The following is a 24,286-nucleotide window of genomic DNA, read 5'->3' as shown; positions in this document are numbered from 1 at the left end:
CCTCAGCTCATTATATACATTGAACAGCGTTTGCTTATTCATTATTCAGTAATCACAAGTATGTTCAGTGTTCTGTGCACTTAAAATGATACTTGATTTTTCCATCAGCTCCTTGAGTATGTATAGTGTTCAATAAAGCTGTGAATGGCGCTTTGAGTGCAGAATGCTGATTACTTTTCTTTCACTTGCCTCGTGCCTCAGATAAGTGAAACAAAAGTCACCAACAGTCACATTTTTATTATTTCCTTTTGAGTTTTACAATGGTGCATCATTAACTCAGTTCTAAAAAAAAATAGGATATTTTCATTTTCCAGCCTCTTCTCTTGAAATTACATGAAGTATAAAAACACAAAAAGCAAAGATTGGTTTCTAAAAGTGTTTGGTTGGATTAAAATAATACAAATATTTTAAAAAGGGAAGTTCACCCAAAATTGAAGATTCAGTCATTATGTAGATGGAACGTCAGCTGAACTTTTGTGTCTAAAAAACATTTCTGGAGCTTCAAAGCATAACAGCATTATCCTAAACAATTGATATTACTGGGCACTTAATTGAAAACATAATTAACATTTATTTACAATAACATTATTTATGTCCTTTACTCGCAGTCGAGTTGATGGGCTGATGTATTCAGCTTAGCATTAGATCCATTTTGGATCTCAGGGCTCCTGCAGACTTGGATTACATTGGAAGAGCTGTATGGAATCATTTTATATTTTTTTTGTTTTTTTACAAGTCCCCCACCACTTCAGTTGTTTAAGAGAATGCTGATGCCTTGCTGTTAACCTCCAGAAATATTTTGTGGACTACAAAACTTCTCCCAGCTTTCTACCTTCATGGAGGGGAATAGATAATGAGTCAATGTTTCCTTTTGGGTGAACTTATCCTTTAATAAAGAGACAACATTTCCATGGCTATAACTGCCTTACTGTAGAAACGGAATGCTGAAACGGAACTATTTTGTTGTGTACAGTCTGCTTTTAAGCCTTTTAATAATGCCATATCTCAGGCAGACAGTTTATAAGTAAATTAGGTTTTACATATGAAGTTAAACTAAGGGAGCACTGTACACTTAATGACAATAATACGGATTGAGTCCTCCATTTTCACCTGATCTCTCCCTGACCGCTAATCCTCACTCTCCTCATCCTCTACTGTTGTATAGATGACCTGGTTCCTGCGTTTGATTCTGGGAGTTGTGGTTCTGCTGCCAGGATCCCCTGTCTCATCACTGGTACGTTTTAGGATGCGTACAGCTGTGGCATCATCATCATCATCATCATCATCGGGCTCCAAATGCCCTTCCCCTTCTGCTACAGACTGACAGCGGGCTACTGCTGGAGTAGAGTGGGAGGGAGGTGGCAGGTTCAATATGTGGGACAGATGAGTAGGTGAGGCATCAGATTTGGGATCGGGCAGGACCATACGACTGGGGGTGTGAATTTCACCTACATGTCCCTTTACTGCTGCATTTGAGTTAGACCTGTCCTCGACATCATCCTTTCCTTTCTCTCCCTCCTCTTCCTCCCACTCATCCTCTATCGTGATCTCATCCGGATTAAATGAATTTGACAATCCCGAAGTGTCGCTCGGGTACTCACTGGGCTCATCCACACTTCCTAAACTATTTCCATCTTCATCATCCTCCTCCCCTACAGTATTGCCCTGAGCTCTCCCAAACCCATCACCTCCCTGCCCAGCCAGGGCGTAGATGTCTGTGAGACCTAACGTGGCACAGAGCTCTGTCGTCTGAGGGTTGGTGCTACAACTGGAAGTAGCGTGGGGCTGGGGCTTGTTGGGCTCATAGGGTGTCACAGTCTGGCAAAAGTTGTCTGGGATGGCCAGTTCACCGCTCAAATCCTCCACCACCTGCATCATATCTGCTTCTGACGCGCTAAAGTCCCACCTGATGGGTATAGACAGTCCATATTAGAAAAGACATCATGAACAGAAACTATTAGCACAACAGCTTTGCCTTTATGTTTAAGTGAACTGTAAAGATATGAGAGGGAAATGTCAACTGCTCAGTCAGTTTACTGACAATTCAAGACAGAAATTATTTTTATGTTTTTAAAAGGAAAAGTTTACCAAGAAATTAAAATACATTCACAGAATACAAGTTATCTACTCGCCCCCATGCTAATGGAAAGTCAGGGGAAGTTTTTCTACATTTTGTAAAAACATTTGAATCCATCTACTTCATCCACCACAGTTCCTCAGGATAATGCTGCAACGCTATTGTGTTGTAAAGCTATAGAAATGTTCTGTGGACTACAAGATGTCACTCGACTTTCCACTGTCAAGGGGGTGAGAAGACAACAACTACATTTTTGATTTTTGGATTTGATAATTTTGTATTTTGTTTTTTTATACTTGCATTGTCTGACACGGTCAAGCCACACCTGTATGCTATTCACAATGCAAACTATGTGTGCATACTTAAGCCTGTGGCCAACTGCATCTTTTCAGAAGCTCGATGAAGTGCTGAGCAAAAGGCATTGCTGTGGTCAGTATTAATAAAAGGTGCTTAATATTTTTGTTGGTTGGGTGTGCATTTACATTTAGTATTAGCAAGAGCTGCAATGATTAGACGAAAAATTCGACAACTTGGTCCAAAGGAAATTAATTCTCAACTATTTAAGCAAAAATGACAAACATTTGCTTGTTCCAGCTTTTAAAAAGGTGAGGATTTGCAGCTTTTCTTTGTCATTTATGACAGTAAATGAAGAGTCTTTCTGCTTTGGACTATTGGTTGATCAAAGGAAGCAACTTGGAGACGTCAATTTGAACACTGGGAAATTTTGACGAGCAGGTTTCACTGTGTTTTGACTTTTTTTGACTACATGATTAATTTAATCTTGAAAATAACCAGCAGATTATAAAATTTAAGTTTGTTCAATATTTTTGGGGACCATAAATATTCACACAACTCAAAATAGATATAAAGATATGTCACAGGATAAAAAATCAAGTGAAACACTAAAATATCCTAATAACTAATGAGAAGTTTATATACAGTGTATACACTCATACAGGTACATAGGGTATGTAATGTCAGCTGTATATTTAAGCAGCTACATTTTGCCAAGTCTAATGTAACAGTTAGCCCAATTTTTAATGACAGGCTTGCAATCATGCTAGCTACATTACTGCTTTATTTTTTTTCCCCTTTTGATTGTGTTAGTAAACTTCACAGTTTGAAAGAATGTTAACTCGTATATAGTACATCATATAGTGATATTTATTGTCCTTTGCACTTTCAATTGATTGCACCTGCTCTGCCTGCAATTTTAAGTCTAAATGTCTGTACCGTTCATGCAGGCCATTATTCTCTGGGGGGTTCCAGGGGTGTGGGGTGATTCTTTGTAGACTGTTGGTGGCCTTCAGAATAGCAAGCCACTCTGGATCATACTCAAGACCCCCAGATGAACCAGGTCTCTCTGGAACATCCACAATCTGCAACACAGGTATACTTTTCATGCGACTGTCACCCCTTATCCACAAACTAAGCTGTATTTTTTTTAAAACAAACTTCTCTCACCTGTAAGAATTCCCTATAAGGCAGACATTTATCCAGCGACAGGAACTTGGTAACACGTGGGGCAGCATTACCTTTGGCCTAAAGACAAGAGAACTCACTGAGTTGGTGTGATATATTTGGTATTTTACATTGGTACCCACAATTATTAAAATCAAAATTTAAATGTATCAGTAGGTAATACTGAAGTAGCAACAATATAGTTGGTCCTGAAAAACTGTCACTCTCACCGGATGCTGCATAACAGCAGCAAATTTCACATGAAGATGTGCAGAGAACCAGTAGCTGGGCTGGAGGTGAGCTAGGAGCTCCTCAGCAGCAGGACTTCCCAGACTGTTGGACTCTACTTCCTGACGCAGAAATTTCTTCTTTCGCAACAGTTCCCCTGTACTTCCATAGTGGTAGATTCCACGAGGCCAGTCATGGCTCATGAAAATGTCTATGGGCATCTGGATCTTAGTGAAAATAAACATTCATGAATCAATTACAAATAAATAATATAAATAATCTTCAAAATTGTATGCAAGAGAAGAGAAGCTGAATCTGTGATATTTACCTGTTTTAATTTGAATACCTCAATATTTCGGATGTGGTACACACTTCGAAGGGTATCAGGATTGTATGGAGGGAATTCGTGATGACCTTAAAGACCACATACTTCTTGTAAACATTGCATAGTGTGTAAAATTTTAAACATTAACTTTTAATATTCTTACAAGTGGACAGCTCTACTCAATTCACACCTGGAATTAGCATTAAACTCAACATACTGTACTTCTCAAGTTACCACTTGTGATTGGATCTCACTTCCCTGCTCTATAACAAATAAACACACGCATCACTGGGAGAAATGGTTGCTTTTTACACAATTAAGAAAAATCTTCATGTATGTGTGCCGAATTAATAATAAGGCCAAAATAGTTGTGAAGATGTTCTAGTCCATGTTTAAAAAGTTTATAAAAAGTTTCCTAGTAACACTAATTTAGTGTTATTTTATTTATTTTTGGTTTTTTTTAAAGGAGTCTGGGGATTTTCTCCATGGGTGCCAAAGAAGTAGCCTATATTGGTTACCGTTTACTACAATAGTAAAATCTGTTTGCAGTCAATAAAATGTTGTCTTCTTTCAAAAATTCAGTGAACACGATTTATTTTAATTTAATGTCAAATTTACAAGGATGTGTTTATGATTCAGAATTTGTTGTAGCAACTTTTGGCAAAGTTTGTTTAGTTTCTCCTCACACCATATCTCTTACAATCACCTGATTTGTAACATTTTAGAGATATTGAGGTTTCTTGTTCATTGATTGGTTGAAACCAACAGTGTGTTTACAAGCATATGCTGCCAACATGTGTAGGTTAGGAGAGCCCAGACACGTAGTTTGCATTACAGTGAAACACTTGGAAATTGGACAGTGTGCAATTCATTCTTCACTTTGTTGTGGCGTCTTCTTGTTTTTCCACAGGAGATATCAGTTGAGTAAGTGTTCCTTTGATGTGGCTCAGGACATATTTCACTGCTGAATGTGGTCCGAGCAATAGGATCTCAATTGCGTCCTCAGTCTGCCATGCGTCTTGAGGTTGTTCACACCTGTACTTCAACAGACTCATAGTAAAAAAAAAATATCCTCACCCCTTCTGTAGTCCCGTGATTTGAAGATTCCAGATACTCCACCAATTCTTATCCCTCTGTAGCGAATAACACCAGCATAACCTAGAAACATATTTGGCCAAGTCAGGCCCAGGGATTAATGGATAGACAGGTAGACAGAATAATCACAACTACTGTGTACAGTTCCCTACCCAGATAATAAATGTTGGGTGCCACCCAGCCACCATAAGGCAGCTCCTGCAGGTGGTTGGAAGCCTCGTGGTTTCCTCCAATGAAAATAGTCAGGACTGGAGCCTTCTTCTCTCCAGAATAGTATCTGCGACAAAGACAGTTATATAAATGTTTTAAATGCTGTTGCACTTCTTGAAACCTGACAAAGGAGGACCAAAGAACTAACTTGTAAAAGGTCTGCATCATTCTGTACTTGGCTGGTATTGCCATGCACTTCATGTCTCCTTCATTTCGCACTGCTTGGAAGTCTCCACAGCAAAGCAGAAGGTCCACTTTTACCCCTTCCTTCTTTTCCAGGTACTCGATTGTCTCGTAGATCTTGTCCAGCTCCCCATGACAACACCCTTCTACTGCAATCTTCATGCTGCACACAAAATGAGCTGCACAGTCCCAGAGAAAATCACAGTCTTGGTTTGTAGGCTAGTCTGTGCTCATCGAGGGGCTGTCAGCCACCACACTCAAAGATGCTGAAGCCTGTTTCTTTATAAATAATCTCTTGGGGACCTGTGGGGATAAACATAGGTTAAGTATCAGAAACGACAGGGGACGAAAAACGTGGAATCTACATGGAGAACGATAAAAGGACAATGGAATACGACTTAAAACTGTCTACAAGGGTGCTTATCAACAGAACTGCCAGTCTGTGTAAAACAAGCTGACATAACAGTTGTTTTAATCGGTTACCATTAGTTACACAGTTGCTGTAAGACAAAATAAATGTGGAATGGCGACCGGACCGTAAACATGTATGTAAACCTGACTATTCGTTGACAAATGTGGCAGCAGCATTTGACCAATTATGCGTGTCAACAAGGCCTTTTCAATCTTTTGTCTTCGCTGTGTACCGATACTTGCTACAACCAAATAGCACATTAATACAAAAAATCAGCAACAAAACAAAACGTGCAATATCTAGCCATGCTAAGTTTAGCTAGCTTGTCCATCTAATGCGAGATAACGCTAACGTTACAACGTTTTCATACGACCCAACAGCAAACAGGGAACTATATATGTCCTACATACCAGAACAAGAGAAGCTGAGTACAAACTGTGCACTTACGGCGAAGAATTAATAACTGAGGAGTGTGTCTGTATGTTGTGTACTCCGCAAAGTTAAAAACTTTTCCTAAAAATCATGTTTACGCTCCAGGTTCGCAGAGCCACGATAGAATGAATTTTCCCACCTCGCGTCCACCACTGACGGCACATGCGCAGAACGTGCCCTATTTGAGCAAACCCATTTTGATCATCGGCGGTAGATTCCAAGAAATATTTGTGATATAATTATTTTATGTTTACGTATTGTTAAGTATGCTCAAAGAAAATGTTGGTTCATTTTGCTGCACAGTCCGTATTTTCTCTAGTTTTGAATTCACGACACTGGTTCATTGGTCAAGTTTTCGTGTCGAATCTGACTCAAAGAGACACTACTACGTCACGTCTATAGTCACAATTTACTTAATTGACAAATCCACGGTCTGACAGAGAGCGCTCTCCAAGTTAGCTGTGTTGTCTTTTTTGCAGTACCGTCATATCTACTGCTTCTGATTGCAGCCGAGCCCTCAGCAGAATATAGTGACCTGTTTTTATAATAACGCCGGTGAGGGGTGGCGTGATTTAGCAGCAGTTACTTTTTAAAAGCCACTCACAGTTGCTCTGGGGGGCGGAGAGTCTGCAAAGTGCTGCGCCGATTGGGGCGCTCGATCGGGGGAAGAGAGATGGCGTGCTTGTTGGAGGCCCCTCTCCGCATCAGTGTGCTGTCTGTGAGTGTCACTGTCATAGTTTTAAGTATCATTGTCAAATTTACAGTATGCGCCCTCCAATAGCGAGTTGTAAATTTAATTTGATCAGTAATATAAGGACGCTAGGAGCAAGGTTGTATGTCTCCTGTTAGCCCACGAGCTAAGTTAAAGGCTTTGCAACATGTAGCACTGTAGCGGTCCGCCTACATAGCTGACGATGAGAACGGTTTTTATTCTGACTTCGCCCGGATGGGCGGGAACGTTCTGAAAATGTGAAGGGATGCACGCTGTTAATGTGTCCGGTCTCCCCGTCGGCGAAGCAAGGAATCAAAATCAAACGAACGAAGTACCTGTCAGTGTCACTCGGAATGAGTTAGCAGCTAACTGCTAAGACTGAGAGTGCTGTCACTAATATTCCCATAGCAAATAACCAGACACGATTAAAATATTGCATAATGCACAGTGGACAATACATTGCAGGTCTGGGCTTTTATTACAACCACCGGATAATATTCACAGTTGCATGTCGGGAATATAAAAGCAAACTTAACGTTCTTAAGCTAGCTAACATAGGTGCTCGAAGTAACGTTAGCTAACAACTAGCATACGGGTAAGCTAGCGAAGCTAACATAACTTACCTATTGCCTACTTTTTGAGGAGTTTCCGACTGGGTACAATTAGCTTGGCAGCAGTCGAGAAGTCTAGCAATTAGTACGGTATAGTAATGTATTTTAGTAGGTGATAGCACTTGCTAAAGTTAATGTTAAATGGGTAGTGTAAAGGAGCATATTAGGGATTTGTAATGGTGAAACGCCCCCACGTTAGGTACATGCAGAAAGAAGACTTTGATTTATACCCTTTAGACATTATGTTAGCTTATGGCTGCCTTCACTCTAATAACATTTGGGGACGCGTTCTTGTATGTATTGTACTTGCATGATAAACATTGAAGCTAAAATATAAACGACATATTTGTAAAGACGCTTTATGCAGGTACAGAATATGCTGAACACCTAGTTATTGCTTGAAAGCACCAGAAACTAATGGTTGCAGCATGAAATGAGCTCTGTAAGGTTTGCTCCTCTAGGGTCATGTAGAAAGTTCTGGTTAAAGCTGTCAATGATATCAACAAAGTTTTTCTGCGGTCACATGTAGCCACTGGGTGTCATAACAGCCTTTAAAGGACCCTGTCATGGATGCTGCTGTGTGTGTCAGTGTGCATGACTGTGGGTCTGTCAATGTATGCCAGCAGTGAGACAGCATTACTCATAGACAAAATCACAAAAATCAGCCGTTTAAACTGTTGTTTAATGGCTATTGTTTTTAGTTTTTGTACTCCTTTAATGCTTGCATTTTTTTTTTAATCTGCAGAAAATATTTGCTGTGTGTGTGTGTGTGTGAGAGAGAGAGAGAGAGAGAGAGCTGGAGAAAGGCCTACTCTTATTAACTTTCTACAAGATAGTCTGAGCTGGATAATGTAAATGTCACTGAATTATGTCACCAGTGTTTCTGTAATTATTGTCCTTATGCAGGAAGTCACTGCCACTAGTCGCCATTATGTTGACAGACTGTTCGACCCCGACCCACAGAAAGTGCTGCAGGGAGTCATGTAAGTTCAGCAAACGTTACCTTCCCATACATTGTAATAGTGTAAAAGTTGTATTCATTTATTTTTTTGATAAGCTGTCCTGTTCTGAATCTGTTCAAATTGTCTTTCACATGTTGCTGTGATACAATTTGCTCATAAAAATTTTTTCTTTTGATTACAAGCCGTACACTTACTTCTATAGAAAACATAACCGATTGAGGTGTTCTTCAGTGAGCATAGATTCTGTTTACATGCTCAGACTTTCATGTGATGTCTATATCAAAATGCAATTCACTTCTCAGTTACACCTTGTATCCCTCTCCCACTCTCACTCTCTGTCTAAACTGCAGTGACCTGGACTCTGCCTATTTCATAGTTATTTTTAACTTCTGAAGAGACTAGCTCTGGTTACGGCTTGTAGCGCTCCACTAGCGGAGCACCTGACTAATTTGACTGCCTGCTGTAGCAGTACTTTTCCACTAGCCTCACTCACCTGCTATATGATATCATCTGGGCTCTTGCAATGCAGAGGAAACACTGCATGGAAAACTAAATGCAGTGAATACAAATGAATTGGCTCATTCTGTGTTCTTCAAGACCTTGTCGTGACTCTGCTTGTTGTAAACCCCCTGTTCCCCAATTTGGAGATGTGGGCCTGGCTGACCTCTGTGTGCCTGGTGTCTTTGTTACTTCTCAGATGATCTAGCTAATGTCCTCAGCTATGCTGAAGACTCCCTCTGACAATCTGTGAACTGTCTAAGCACTATTAGCTTAATTTATATTATCAGGACACCACTGGGGGAAATGCCTTTTTAATTAAACAGTATAGGCTGTACTTAGAGTGTGTTTCTTATTTTTAGAATAAAAGTTCATTTTTCTCTCACCTGTTGTAGAAGTATAGGTACCACTTTATAATCACCATTATTATTAAATGGTACATTTATAAACAATTCAAATTAGCAAGTAGTTATCTGACAGTTACAGTGAAAAACTTTATAAACCATTTCTTAAGCAATTGTAAACGTTGATGAATATTAGTCGCAAATGTATAATGGCTATCCAAATGTGTACAGATGAACTGCACAATATTGATAAACCATTTACAAAGAGTTATAAACATAAATTGCAACTTTTACAATGAGCAGTTGCTCAATAAATGGATTTCATTGTTTGTTATGTTGAAATAACAATGAACTCATGTTTAACTAACTATAAATGTCCCTGTTGGTAAGGATTGTTATTATAAAGTATTGATAAAGTATAGGGACCAGAATACTTTACATGATGTGTTGTAACAGACAGCATGATTCTACCCAATTTATGGTGTGAAATTTTGTATGGCCCCCCACTACAGTATTTACTTACACGTACTTGCAGTTACAGTGTTGTCAGTGAGTCTGTAGCCCTAGTGCCCTGCACTGTTGACATTAGACAGCCTTGTTGGCAGCCGAGTAAGCTTAAAGAATCGGCTGTGGAGCCTGTCAGTGAGAGAAATCCCTCGGACTGGCTGGAAAATAAAAACGGGAATAGAAAGAGAAAGCCCCATAAGCCAGTCATTGCAGTATCAATGATTTCACCCATGTAGTGTAGTTTCTCCTTGTTTTTCATCAGTGCCATTTGTAACTTTTTACCTGACACTCGGGAGTCCTCATTTTTCAAGTTTTGAGTGAGAAATACAGACTCTTTTTTTTTTCTGTGGACAGCCAAGAGCAAGAAAGGCTAAGATGAAGTGACCAAAGATGGTTTCCTTTTTTTCCATAGCTGTGATAAGATTTTATGGTCAAACTTGAAGACTTTTTACCTCTTGTGGTGTTGTTCTTTTAAAAGAACAAACACAGTGATGGCATGTGTGGCTCATGTCTACATTGTGTGGCTCTACATAGGTGCAGCAGTTTGATGTTCGACATCAGCGTATTTTTCAATCTTCTGTGATTATTGGCTGCTCACAAAACAACTTTAAAGGTGCATACCACAACCTACTGTGTGTAGATGCTGCACTTGTTAAGGCAATTTGGCTTGGTATTATCAGCTAGATGTATCGTCTATAATTTCTTTATTTGCAGATAACCGCTAATGTAAATTTTCCATTATAGGGCTGATAATTTATCTGTCCGATATGTATTGTGCATCCCTAATCAAAACTTTGTTTTTCTTTTTTGAATTCCCAGACTTTTAACCTCTAATTACCTGACTTCACATCTTGTTCCTTTGTACTGTAATATGTACACATTTGTCACAGATGCCTTGAATAGATTGTTTGGGTGATTTTGATAATGGTTATGTGTCTTACTTCAGCGACATGAAGAATGCAGTCATAGGAAACAACAAACAGAAGGCCAATCTGATTGTCCTCGGAGCTGTGCCGAGGTGCGTCTCTGCACAACTTTACACTTCCAATACCTCTGACTTTGCCTTTGTTCTTACTTCCCATTTTTTGACAATTAAAAATGTTGTTCAAGCGCACTCACTTTGTTCAGCACATTGGCATTGGTGCTAAATAGCACATGTTTGTTCAGAAGACAGTGTAAAATTAAAATGCCATTTAAAAACAACCTGGAACTGTTAAAGCTCAGATGTTACTTAGTAGTATTATATACCCTGAACCTGGAATAAGTGCTGTGGCAATGAATTGTTAAGGTGTCAAATATTGGATTAATCACCAAGTATTTTGAATAAAGTATCATTTAAAATCGAGTTATCTGTTTGAGTAATTTTATTGTAGAAAAAAAGATGAAATTCTGTGATTACATTTAGCAGTTTCTTTACTCCTCTATGGCAGTAAAATGTGTATCTTTATATTGTGGACAACACAAGACATACAAACACTGAGCGATCATCTATTAACCTACAGTTTAGTCTACTATGAAAACATTTGTTAGTTGCAGCCTTTCCCTACAGGTTACTTAACACCCTTTACAGTACTCTTGCTTCAGTGTGTGTGTTTGATCGTTGGTTCCAGGTTACTGTACCTGCTGCAGCAGAGCTCGTCCAGTCTGGAGCTGCGGACAGAGTGTTCCGTGGTACTGGGCAGCCTAGCCATGGGCACCGAGAACAACATCAAGTCCCTGGTGGACTGTCACATCATCCCTGCCCTTCTTCAAGGTTGGGGTGGTACACACACACATACTCCTGCATGCAAATACTTCCCGCGGGGAACAAGATCTTCGACTTGCACAGATACACACCTATACAACCCCTGTGTTTTATGCTCATAGGTCTCCTGTGTCCGGACCTGATCTTCATTGAAGCTTGTCTTAGATGTCTGAGAACGGTTTTCATAAGTCCAGTCACACCTGTGCAGCTGCTCTATACTGTAGGTTATTTTGTACATATTCTGTCATCTAAATACATAAGCACCAGTACAATTTTTGATATACCTTGTCTAATTAGCAAGCACACTGGTGCAGGGTACCACTCTCCATTTGTTTGTAATTAGCCGCATGTATTGCCATTATACCACTGAAGGGGCAACTTGTAAGATATGGCCAGAATTTTAGTTTAAAACATAAAAAAAATGAACTAACGTTATAGTGTGAAGAAACAACAGTGTTAATGTTATATGAACGGTGTCTTTGTACTAGCATGCTAACCTGTTAGCCCAGGCCTGGGATTTGTCTGATGTCTCAGCCCATGTGGTTTCAGCTGGGAGATGTCAAAGGAGCAAGTTATTAATAAGAAACAAAATAAACTTACAAATGTCGGGAAAGTTAAGTTTTACACATTTTCCTTACTAAACAGAAAATACAACCATGCACCTTCATAATTCTTGTTAACTCGTCAACACTTCAGATAAACTCAACCTAAATTAAGTAAATCTCATCAAAACACTTTTTGGTTTGTCTTATACAATCGCCTCTGTGAATTGAGGATTTAGCTCAATTAAATCAGAGTAAGATCTGAAAATATTCCCACTCTCCCCGCTGCTGATGCCTGACTCTCTCTCCTCTCTCTCCCCCCGTATAGTTTTTGGAGCTACTTTCTTACAAATTACTCTTAAATGTATTTATCACAAAATGCATGCATCAGCAAACTGAAATATTTAGATCTGAGAAAACAATGGAGAAGCCTGTGTGGTACACTAAAGAAACGTAAAGCTGCATTCAATGAATGAATCTATAAAACCAAAGCATTAGCTAAAAGAAACAACGTTTCAATCATAGTTTTTCTGTCATTAATGTACAGTGAACCACCCTTTCACATTACACAATTAAAACTTTAATGATAATATCAGAGATATTGAATAATGTAGATTTTAAATACATTTGAATAAATTACATGTCCAAGTGTTCTCTGCAGCATTTGAAACAAACAATGTACAGGTACTTATAATCTGTAATAGTGCTGACAAATCATGTGCCATACAAACAGTTCAGTGTACCTCTAATTGAATATTATTGCCATTATTATATGGTCAATTCTAAACATTCCCATCTTGTTAATGGTTTTTATAGGACTCCACTGTGATTCCTCATCTAATGTCTCTACTGAGCCGCTCACAGAGAACCCAGGAGTACATCACACAGATCTTCTCCCACTGTTGTAAGGTATTTGTTGGTATTTGTTCACACACAAACACAGTGCCACAAAAACAGAGTCCATCACACTTGTAGCCAGACCAAGATTCATTGTTGACGGGACACTTGTTTTGTCCAGACCCCAGAGCATCAGACGGTTCTTTTCAACCATGGCGCCATCCAGAACATTGCTCCTCTACTTATCTCACCCTCTTATAAGGTATATGACTGTCTCTCTGTAAGCATATGCATTTGCCCAATTCAGTGATGCGACCATTCAATCCTAGGACTAATTCACCTGTGTTTATATTCTCTCCTCCTTCAACCCCATTGGCTCTCCAGGTCCGGATGCAGGCGTTAAAGTGTTTCTCAGTCCTGGCCTATGAGAACACTCAGGTCTCCATGACACTGGTGAATGGTGAGGATTCCTCTCCCTCGCCATCTCCCTCTCCTCTCATGAGCTTCACTTTTAAACCTATCCATCTTTTGTTTTTGTTGCCAGTGCTGGTGGATGGTGAACTGCTCTCTCAGGTATTTGTCAGAATGATGCAAAGGGATCAACCCATTGAAATGCAGCTAACAGCAGCCAAATGGTGAGTGACATAAAACCATATTGAGAATATATGCATATATTTTGATGTATACTTTTTCCTTGAATGTGACTTCTTTCTTTCCCAGTCTAACATACATGTGTCGAGCCGGTGCTATCAGGACAGATGACAGCTGCGTAGTCCTAAAGGTTAGCCTTGTAGGAGACCTCTGTCTATATGTTTATATTATATTATGTCGGTGGCACTTCTTTAATGAAAGTGCATGTGGCTTCCTGCTTTTCATCCAGACTCTGCCGTGCCTCGTGCGGATGTGCAGTAAAGAGCATTTGCTTGAAGAGAGGGTGGAGGGTGCAGAGACGCTGGCCTACCTGATGGAGCCCGACGTCGAGCTGCAGAGGATCGCAAGCACCACTGACCACCTGGTGGCAATGTTGGCTGACTACTTCAAATACCCCAGCTCTGTGTCTGCCATTACTGACATCAAGAGGGTGGGTCATTGGAACATTTCATGTAATGGTATTTTAGCCATGTGAAGAGGGGCAGGTGTTTAATGTATGTGATAGGTCCGTACTGTTAGACTCAGAAGACTAAGAGTCTACAGACATGTTATGCCCTGGCCATACTACATGAATTACAAAGTTGTCAGATTGCTATACTGCAGGCTACACAGCGTTCTGTCTTGTAAACACAAAGAGGCATGATTAGAATGAGTTCAGAGAAGAAGCTCTGCTCTCATTGGCTGTAGCTCGTTCATGGCTTCCTGAACCAGTCGCAATTTAAATAGTACTTTTTTTTATTTAGCACCTTTCGAGAGCAGAATGTAACAAAGTAAACCAAAAGTATTGGACTAATTTCAACCTTGACTTGGTGTTGACCCTTAAGGAAAACTCAGACTTAGTCCATCGGAAAGACACTCTGAACATTACATCTGTAGAGCCGAGCAACTAGTATGGCTAAAAATTATTATCACAATTATTGTTGTTAAGAAGATTAATTAAAGGCAAAGATTGTTTTGCTCAGAACTTCTGACAGCACTTTGGCCAGTCTAACTGTGCTACCATAGTCACTATGACTCAGTAATCTTTCAGTGTTGAAGTTATCACCATTTTTGTGAAAAAGTTCTATCACCTGCTGACATCTTACACCAGTTCACTTTGTCCACTCTGTCATTTGCAGCTGGATCATGACCTGAAGCATGCACATGAACTGAGACAAGCTGCTTTCAAACTTTACGCATCACTAGGCTCCAACGACGAGGACATCCGCAAAAAGGTGACCTTACCCTCAAATGTATTTTATTTTGCAACTATTATTGTGCGCATACATTAGGGCTGCACAAATCCAAATGCCATAATCAGCAATTTTTTTGAGAAAGGTAAAATGTGTGACCTAACAACATTATTATGAAGTATGGAGGTGCTGCAGAGATGTCCCACCAATATTTGTCTTCAGATGTAAGAGAACATGTTTGTTTGGTACAGAGCTCAACAAATATCACATCATCATGATGTTAATGCTTTTTTCAATGAAAATGGAACTTTTGATGCAAAAATAATAATTCCCACTAATCCTGAACAATCTTGCAATCATATTATGTCATAATAATTGCTTATGATTTGTGTTTACATACATGTAAACACGTATATATCCTCCTATTTTCTCTTTAGATCACAGAGACAGAGAACATGATGGACAGGATAGTCAGTGGTCTATCAGAATCCAGCATTAAAGTCCGTTTGGCAGCTGTCAGGTATGGTGTAAAGCGAGTCCACTATACTATATTCCACTTTAAATTCATTCTAGTCCCTGCACCAAGATTTAACTGACATGTGTGAAATTAAGTTTTACAAAATTTGATCAGCATTGATTTTCATAATTAACCATACCTGTGCTGCAATGGCTTTCTTCTGAATGTCTAAATTGCATCAAAAGATGTAAGATAACTATGTGTTACTTTTTCATTTGTATTTTTTTTTTTTTCAAATTTTAACATAACATTTAATCTGAATGATGCAACCAAACTGGTTAAATTGAATAAATAAAAGGTTTGATTCAATACATATGCAGCTGTAACTAAACTCAGCTAAACTTGTGTTTGTGTGTGTCCGATCATACTTGTTCTTCTGTCCAGGTGTCTTCACAGTCTTTCGCGGTCGGTGCAACAGCTGAGGACCAGCTTCCATGACCATGCGGTGTGGAAACCCCTCATGAAGGTCAGTAGTATTTGAATGAAACTAGTTTTAGTGAGTACATATGGCAAAGTAGGAGGAGATATTGTATTTGGATACCACATATCTTCAGGTGTTTGAATGTGAAAATAAAAGCATACTGAGTAACGTGGTGTGTTGTTGCTGTGTGTAGCTGTTGCAGAACGCACCAGATGAAGTCCTGGTCATGGCCTCCTCTACACTATGCAATCTACTGCTGGAGTTCTCACCCAGCAAAGAGGTACACACTCACAGAAACTTATAAATGTATATGTAATATGTAATACAACAAGGGGAATTGATTTTCTCACGTGTAAATTGAGAACAATTTGTTGATCTCCAGCCCATCCTGGAGTCAGGGGTGATTGAATTACTATGCAGTCTGACCCAGAGTGACAGTCCTGCACTGAGGGTCAATGGGATCTGGGCCCTGATGGTAAGAAGATGAGCTGACACTTTTTACACTTGTAGGCTTCTTATAACCACCAAAATCCTGGCAAGTGAATTGAATCTATGCTTTCCAACACTGTTCAAGTTTTTGATATAATGAAACACATTTATTTTCCTGTTTTTTTTTTTTTATATCTACTGTGTGTGTGTGTGTGTGTGTGTGTGTGTGTGTGTGTGTGTGTGTGTGTGTGAAGAACATGGCGTTCCAGGCGGATCAGAAGGTGAAGGGAGAGATTGTTCGGTGTCTGGGTACAGAACAGTTGTTCCGCTTGCTATCGGACCCCGACACCAATGTGCTGATGAAGACCCTCGGTTTGCTGCGCAATCTGCTGTCAACGCGCCCAGTGAGAGACGCACATACACACAATATTATTAATATACAGTAAACATTTACATTAGTGCTGCCTTGTATCAGCACTGTATGGACAATCCTCTGGAAAAGTAAGAATTTGATAGACTTGAATGAATGAGTGTGCTGATAGTGTCTTGGTAGATGTGATATGAACCTGACTTTGATATATATTAAAGCACAATATGTGATGTTTGTATTCATCACAGTGGTGTTGCCAATTTCTACATAATGTTGCTTTAAAGGAGCAATATGTAAGATATAGACAGAATTTTCATTATTATCATAAATAACATTATCAGTATGAAGAAAAAATAGTGTGGATGTTATGTCAAAGACATCTATGTACTGTGTTGCAGAGGAAAACGGCTTTGTGCAAGAGGCAGTGTTACCTGCATATATAGTTTACTTGGCCGGCCCGTCCAGGTATATTAACACCCGCCCAAGTATATCTGGCAACCCAGTATAGGATTTTATAGTTTTATATTCCTATCCATCTAAGAGAACGACGCCAACCTCATTCTATTTAGTAATAGCACTGATTGTGATCCGACCTCTCCTATTTGATATAGACCTACTTATGCCATTGTTTTTGCCGCTGCCACAAATGCAAAACCATTCACGAGAAACACTGAGAGGCCATAGTCTCATAGCCCCTGTAGTCTCAGCTGGGAGCTGTCAGCTTTTGCTGGAATAAATGAACAAAATAAACTTAATAAACAGAAAATAAAAACGTAAACATTCTGATTTCACTCACTCAGTAAGATATGAAAATATCCTGGCTTTACATGCTGTTTTCAGCTTCTGCTGATATCTGACTACCTCCCACTCCTCTTCCTCCTTCCTTCTTCTCCCACTGGACACCCTTTCATGTCTCTGCCTATGGTGTCTTTTAGTCCCCTGAGTGACAGTCCTGGTCATTTTTGGCTGCGCTGAATCAAACTACACGGTCTGGTTTGTTTTTCCATTACCAGTTTAACCCTAAAAAAGTTGAGCCAAGCCATGCAGAGATTGACTTCTCCAGAGTGGATCCCAAGAGTGGTGACATCTCACCCGTTATATTATAACCCCCGTTACTCCCTCAAAAAAGAATGTGTTGCAATACACAGCTCATGTCTGTGCTGAACACCAGAGAAAAATACATTTGTAAATGTCGCTGTGTTCAGCTCCCAGCAATTATGTAGCTTTCACTTATTATCTGGTTTGAAATTTAGTTTTTCTCCGGTGTCCATGTTTGTACTTTCAGACTTCTGCTTTAATTTACTGTTTCATCATGTTCACTTTCAAGTTGAGGAAGAGTAATTACATTGTCTTGCCCACTACCCAAGACAAGCACGTCATCAGTAAAGATATGTAATGTAATGGAAATGCAAATCCCTGCCGTGCTAGGCTGACCTGTCGAGTCAAACCGAGTCAAGCAGAGCCAGCACATGTATATGAAAAGCCCCTCTGGTCAGAGCTGCTGTAAAATCTGACCTCCATCACCCTAACAGCCATGGATAGCTAGCAAAGGGCAGCAGTTGTTAGATATTCAGGTGATAGGCTGGCCACTATAGTTTTGGAGCTACCTATGAAATCTGGCCATATTTTTAAATGACACCTTTTAAACAACATCTATCTGGTTTCTGCTATCCGTTTTCTCCTTAGATACAGTGTGTACTGCTCAGAATGTAGTGAGTGAAAGGCCCAGAGGGACTGTACAAATCCATGTCATGTAAAACAGTCCACAGTAGTGTGCACAAAAAGCACCCTAAGAAGCAAGTGAGCACTCTTTCCAGTTCTGTCACAGGTCTGAGTGTAGACTGTCTCGGTCTGCAGGTTGCTCCTTGAACTGTTGTGTTTGGTACTGCAGTCAGAGTTGTTCCATGGGGACTTTTATGGCATTGCATAGACCTTGAATGCTGCCTACTTTCTTACCTAATCTGCAGATATTAAAACACCGATATGAGCTTTTTTTTGCATAAAATCCCCAGAAATCTACAACATGCATACTGATTCTCTCCTGCTTACTCTTTTTTTTCCATAACTGTCATGATGTCAGCACATAGACCAGATCATGAGTTCTCATGGGAAGCAGATAATGCAGGCAGTGACCCTCATCCTGGAAGCAGAGCACAGTATAGAGGTCAAAGAACAGGTGAGCTCGCTCTCTGCTTATGCTTACAAATGATTGTCATACAGAATTCATCCTCCAGCTACATGAAAAGCCAGCATTGCAGAGTAGTAGAGATTTTGCAGGTGTGATGATAAGCTGTCCACCTGGGGTCAGTCTTTATTTAGTTAGGTATGTTCAGTGGTGTAGTACTGTCTGTTGAGCTAGAAGAAGAATTTGTTGGCAATTTGTTTTGTTTTTTTTCTTTTGGTGTATCACAAAAACAAAATGATCAGATAGCAGCAGTGATGTAACACACTTGTCTTATCTGTCAGACACTGTGCATACTAGCCAACATCGCCGATGGCAACACAGCCAAGGAACTCATTATGACCAATGACGACATGCTCCAGAAAATCAAATACTACATGGTACTCTCACCCTTGTTCTTATTTATTAGATCACACTGTTTGTTACAGTAGAAGTAAACATCTGATTGAGACCTGATGTGACCTTTTGTTTTATTTTTCCTAACTTTGTCTGACTTTTGCTGTTCCCACAGGGGCATTCGAATGTGAAACTGCAGCTCGCTGCCACCTTCTGTATCTCAAACCTTATCTGGAATGAAGAAGACGGTAAGGGGAACACCACACCAGTGGGATGAGGAATGTAGAAAAGGGCTCAGAGAGAGGAGGAAGAGGTTGTGAGGAAAGCTGAAGTTTTGTCATGTCTGATGAAACGCTGTAGGTCTTGTGTGTTCACATTACAGCATATTCACGTTAGCTGTCCTTTACTTGTGAACACGATATCTCTGGCCTTGAGAGAATTTCTTCAAATTTGGCACAAGCAACCACATGGACACATGGAGTTTTGGTTATCAAAGGTCACTTTGACGAATCAAAACACATTTTTGGTCATGACCCAAGAGTTCATATGCTAGATGGGAAAATGTGTGACATGATGTGTTGTGCAAAAACACTTTTCTCACCATTATTCAACACCATAACTCGATAATGGAAGGAGAGATTCTGACCGTATTTCATGTTAGGTATACACATCTGGTGCACTCTCAGGAATTTATCCACTGGAATAATATATGTCAGTATTGTGTGCTATTTCTACAAAAACACACTTAATACCTTTTACTTAAAGGGGAATAGTTTATTTTAAAACCTGCACATTATATTTACATGACTTACAACAAAAGTTAAGGAATAAGTCCAGTAAATTGCCTCAGCTGACAGGCTGGCTTGTCCAACTGTTTGACAAAATCAGGGAAATGATTCCTATGGAGATTGGCTTTTTTGTTATATAATAAGATCCTTTTTGTCACCACAAACACAAGTCTCATTCAAGGAGAAATATTGCTTTGACATCTCAGGAGAGCCGAGTTGGTACAGGAAGACGACAATGAGAATGTGAGTCAGAGTTGTAGAGTGGAGTATAGGGTTTATCCAGAGGAGCAGCCAGCAAGACTTTCTTTCTCATGGCTGAATATTAAACTGATTTTTGACAATCTAGATTAGGCAACAAGCTTAAACGAGACTTGTTCATCAACAAGACTTGGATCTTATTTTACAAAATGTCTCCCTGACAGGAGTGTGTCTGTAATGTTGTCAGAAACTTAGAACCAAAACCTCCACCTCAGCACTTTTAGAGGCTGCAACTTTGACTGTTGGAGTTGCCACAAGCAGTTACATTGCAGCTGTATTGCGGCTGCCAGGTGATGCAATCGACTGGACCGATTCCATAACTTTTTGGTAAGCATGAATCATTTGCGCACCAAAACATGTAAATATAGTGTCCAGGTTTAAAAAACTGGAATTCCCCTTTAATTGCTTCAGTCTTAAACGTATTATTGTACTGTTCTGGGCATTCAGAAACACGATAACTTCTTGTTTGTCTTTTGGTTAAAGCAGTGGTCAACAGTGTTTGGCTGCGCCCACAGGTCAGCACAGGTCAGCACAGGTCAGCACAGCTAAGGTCAAAGTTCAACAAATGTGAGCTTTTGGACCCCTACTCGACTCAACGCACAATTGAAATCCACACAGACCTAGCACAAAAACACCATAAACACAATGACGGTGAAGGCGTTCGCAAAAAAGTTTGTCCACAGTAATGTGTGAATACTTGAGTGACAATGGTTGAGATGGTGTTTCTCAAGTGTATTCATAGTTCTCAAAAAGATGGTGGGACTTCTGCTCCGGATGATGATGAGATGTATTAGGAGCAAACTGAACTCTGCAAACCACTAACCCTTTTGAATTCCCATCATTTAGCACGTTTAAATGGGACTTAAGATGTTGGCAGATGCTAAGAAATGTTGGATGAATTAATTTTCTCATCTGTTGTCAAATGTGTTCTCAGGTTCTCAGGAGCGTCAGGACAAGTTGAGGGAGATGGGCTTTGTGGACATCCTGCACAAACTCACCCAGGCCTCTGACCCCAACCTCAGCGACAGGTGGGTCAGAAAAGTGAATCATAAAACACACCAAACATTAAACACATGTTTTTAATTGCTGAGCAGGTGGACTGATTGTGTGTCTGTCAGGGCGAAGACGGCGATGCAGCAGTACCTAGCATGACTACAGAGGAGAGAGACGCCCTACTGCCAGCCTAACTAACAATCGCCAGGAGGACGCCTGCCATTGGTCTTTTTGTTTCTCATTTTGTTTATTGTCGAGGCTTGTTTTGTTGCACAAAGACACCTTTTTTGGACCTGTGGCTGGCCTCCCTTCACCTCCTACCCACCACCCAAAACTACCACCTCAGCCAAGCCTCAACAGTTTTGTTCACTCCAAACCTCATCTTGGAGACTCTGAGACCGTGGTTGTTGGCAAATCAATGAAGTGATTTTTTTTTTCCTTTGGGACTTTGTGATTTGAGATTTGTGATTTTTTTTTTTTTTCTTTTGGAGTGCAGCAGCCTGAAACCAGCACCACCTTGGTGCTTTTGGACTCCCAGTGGTGGAGATTCTGGTCTCAGAGCACCGGACTGCGAGGTTTGATACAAGATCAGGGCTGTTGGACAGCAAAGCTTCCCAGTTTTATTTTTAACATTTTTAAATAATATTACTCTTAATATTAATGTTTCCTTTAAAGGCATCACAAGCAAGGACACATTTGGAAAAACACAGACTGCCTATTTTGAAATGGGTGTTTTCTTTTTTGTGGATACATACCTCGTAAATATATAAATATATATAAATATAAACATAAATATCTATTTTTGGATTTTTATTTTTCCCTGACCCTCTTTGTTTTCGTTCATTCTCTCTGAACCATGATTCTTGGCACAGTAGGGTGGATCCACTGCAGTCTGATTCAGTATGTATATGACGGTGAACATGGTCTATACAGGAGAATAAGGAAAAGAAATGTATTTTCCCCTTGTGTTTTTTTTCCCCCTCACTGTTGTGGTTCTGCGTGCACTGGAGCCTGTCACTTCTGTCCAATATCCTTATGATCCCAATGGGAAATGTAGTTCCAGAGTGCTCACTCTGACCTGCCCCGTTACTAATTAACAGGCATGAGTACACAGAACACCAGAGATGGGAGGATGTATGTATCCTCACACCTCTATTGAATCAGATTTAATATCTGTTGCTGTTTTTGGCAGCCCCCTCCTTCTGTGTGTGTGTTTGTCAAAAGGGATAAATGAAAGCTCCTGGGTTTGTTTTTACTATGATGTGTTCTGAAAAGCAAGCAAGGGTAGAATAGATGTAAGGAATAAGGAAGAACAACTTGAGACTGGCCCCTGGAGGGTAGGGCACAAAAAGTGCACCCACAGCAGCAGAAATAAGTGCTACATTGTGTTTGATCCCTCTATCATATAATTTCTTCTCCCATCAGGATATTTCTAGAGTGTTGTTCCCTGACATTTCAAACCTTATGGAAACTCTGATAGAATGAATGTTACCATTGGAAAATATATGCAGACCTGAAGAAGGATTTCCTTTGTGTTGCGTCTTCTTTATTCTTGTTACAATTATGTTTCACCTTAAATACTAGTTTACATAAAGCAGAGGACTGAGGGGTTGGCTCACATGTTCAGCCAAAGCAATCAGATTTATCCAAAGGAGAAAAATCCTAAATTACTTTTTTCATGCGCTGTTGTTTATACCGAGGATTCACGTTTCCTCCTATTTCATCGCGGAGTTTGGGCGACAAAGCTAATAACTATTTTGTCCAAAAAATAAATACGCAGCCATGAGAACTTTTCAAACAACACTTACCATTGTTTTGAGGATGGTTCAACATGTCCACGACATTCCTTTTAACAACCTGGATACAAAAGTAGATTACATCTAAATATATAAAATAAAACATGATATCGAGTTGGCATGGACTCAACCCGCTTACTCATGTTATCCCAGCATGATTTGACAGTATTCCACAATGTTTCTTGTAATGTCACAGAATGGTTGGCTCATTCAGTCTTCAAGGGCCCAGTGGAGTTGAGAGAGGGTGTAGCATGCCTCTGAAGAATCTAGTGCTACTTCACTTCTCCTTGTTCTGAGTGGAGTCAGTTTGGAGCAGGTGTCCAACTCCAGAGTAGGCAAAACATCTCCAGACCAAATATGCTCACCACCATGTTTCACTGTCAGTTTGAAACATTGTGGTTCTCTCTCCTGATCATCTCCTCATATACACCCATGTGTTACTGCCATACATCTCTAACTTGTATTCATCAGTACATAGAATCCAACAAATTCTGGTATTTCTTAGCACACCTCAAGTGTTTGGAGTGTTGCATTGCTTATTTAGCTAATTCTGTATCTGTGATGAAGTTGCTGTTCTATCCTTCAGGGAACTAAGGTTGATGTATTGATCTTCTGATGGCGTGATCACTTTGGGTTTGCCTGATCGTGCTTTGGATATGACAAATCAAGTTTCTGCAAAGCATTTTAGAGTTCCATGCACTGCCCCCTGAACTCCTGACACTGTCACTAACTGTCCATTTCCTCATATATTGTGATAATTTCCAGGTGTATACGACAGTATTAGAGTTTTTAAAAGTGGTGTCAGATCCCACAGTATGTCTTTGCTTAATTTATACAATTTTAGCTAAAAAGTTCAATTACGGTTGGTCATGTTTATTTATATTGCTATTTTTTATTTCTTGTATATTTTATAATACGATAGATCATGAAGTTATGTACGTCTTGCATTCACAAAAACACCAAGTCATTTTCAGCAGCCGGGTTACAAGTAATGGGTCAAAAATAATTATTTGGTCCAGGAGTAGCAGAACATTTTTCATCCAGATGGTTAGAGACATAAAAAGCCTTCAGAACGGCAGAACGTATTGTTATTCGACCTTCTCTGTTTTCAGAGAACATACCTTACCTCTGTGACGCTGTAACATAAAGCTAGGGTTAATGGTTCCCTAGAGTAGCAACAAAAGAGACAGAGA

General features: G+C 39.8%; 2 protein-coding genes across 3 annotated transcripts; one reads left to right on the top strand and one right to left on the bottom strand.

Annotated features, from left to right (window-relative positions):
- Window positions 1-151: 151 nt before the first annotated feature.
- On the bottom strand, window positions 152-6,575 carry dbr1 (debranching RNA lariats 1). Its single transcript, XM_030427648.1, has 9 exons — window positions 6,439-6,575; window positions 5,545-5,882; window positions 5,339-5,463; window positions 5,169-5,249; window positions 4,095-4,180; window positions 3,769-3,993; window positions 3,542-3,619; window positions 3,311-3,456; window positions 152-1,906 (listed from the first exon to the last, which is right to left on the bottom strand). Exons 2-9 carry the CDS (start codon window positions 5,739-5,741, stop codon window positions 1,129-1,131), a joined length of 1,716 nt encoding a protein of 571 aa, XP_030283508.1. The 5' UTR covers window positions 5,742-5,882; window positions 6,439-6,575; the 3' UTR covers window positions 152-1,128.
- A 250-nt stretch (window positions 6,576-6,825) lies between these two features.
- armc8 (armadillo repeat containing 8) lies at window positions 6,826-22,821 on the top strand. 2 transcript variants are annotated; one of them, XM_030427644.1, is made up of 22 exons: window positions 6,826-7,141; window positions 8,653-8,729; window positions 11,004-11,075; window positions 11,668-11,810; window positions 11,924-12,021; window positions 13,160-13,252; window positions 13,362-13,442; window positions 13,565-13,640; window positions 13,725-13,815; window positions 13,901-13,961; window positions 14,061-14,261; window positions 14,950-15,045; window positions 15,441-15,523; window positions 15,905-15,986; window positions 16,135-16,221; window positions 16,324-16,416; window positions 16,625-16,774; window positions 18,821-18,916; window positions 19,207-19,302; window positions 19,434-19,506; window positions 21,239-21,332; window positions 21,423-22,821. In XM_030427644.1, the coding sequence occupies exons 1-22, from the start codon at window positions 7,097-7,099 to the stop codon at window positions 21,454-21,456; spliced, it is 2,022 nt and encodes a 673-aa protein (XP_030283504.1). In that variant the 5' UTR covers window positions 6,826-7,096; the 3' UTR covers window positions 21,457-22,821. The 2 variants fall into 2 exon arrangements, with proteins under 2 accessions (XP_030283504.1, XP_030283505.1); XM_030427645.1 differs by lacking the exon at window positions 6,826-7,141 and adding an exon at window positions 7,485-7,600.
- The last annotated feature ends 1,465 nt before the right edge of the window (window positions 22,822-24,286 follow it).

Source organism: Sparus aurata, chromosome 9, assembly GCF_900880675.1.
Source record: "Sparus aurata chromosome 9, fSpaAur1.1, whole genome shotgun sequence".
Lineage (NCBI taxonomy): Eukaryota > Metazoa > Chordata > Actinopteri > Spariformes > Sparidae > Sparus > Sparus aurata.
The sequence above is the reverse complement of the archived record's forward strand: the minus strand, read 5'-3'. Positions and strand labels throughout refer to the sequence as shown.

Coding starts and splice junctions, on each gene's coding strand:
- dbr1 (XM_030427648.1), bottom strand. CDS start 5,741: ATGAAGATTGCAGTAGAAGGGTGTTGTCATGGGGAGCTGGACAAGATC. Junction 3,994..4,094: donor AGGTATTCAAATTAAAACAG/GTAAATATCACA, acceptor ATTTTCACTAAG/ATCCAGATGCCCATAGACAT. Junction 3,457..3,541: donor CTTATAGGGAATTCTTACAG/GTGAGAGAAGTT, acceptor CCTGTGTTGCAG/ATTGTGGATGTTCCAGAGAG.
- armc8 (XM_030427644.1), top strand. CDS start 7,097: ATGGCGTGCTTGTTGGAGGCCCCTCTCCGCATCAGTGTGCTGTCT. Junction 13,443..13,564: donor TTATCTCACCCTCTTATAAG/GTATATGACTGT, acceptor TTGGCTCTCCAG/GTCCGGATGCAGGCGTTAAA. Junction 18,917..19,206: donor GTATAGAGGTCAAAGAACAG/GTGAGCTCGCTC, acceptor CTTATCTGTCAG/ACACTGTGCATACTAGCCAA.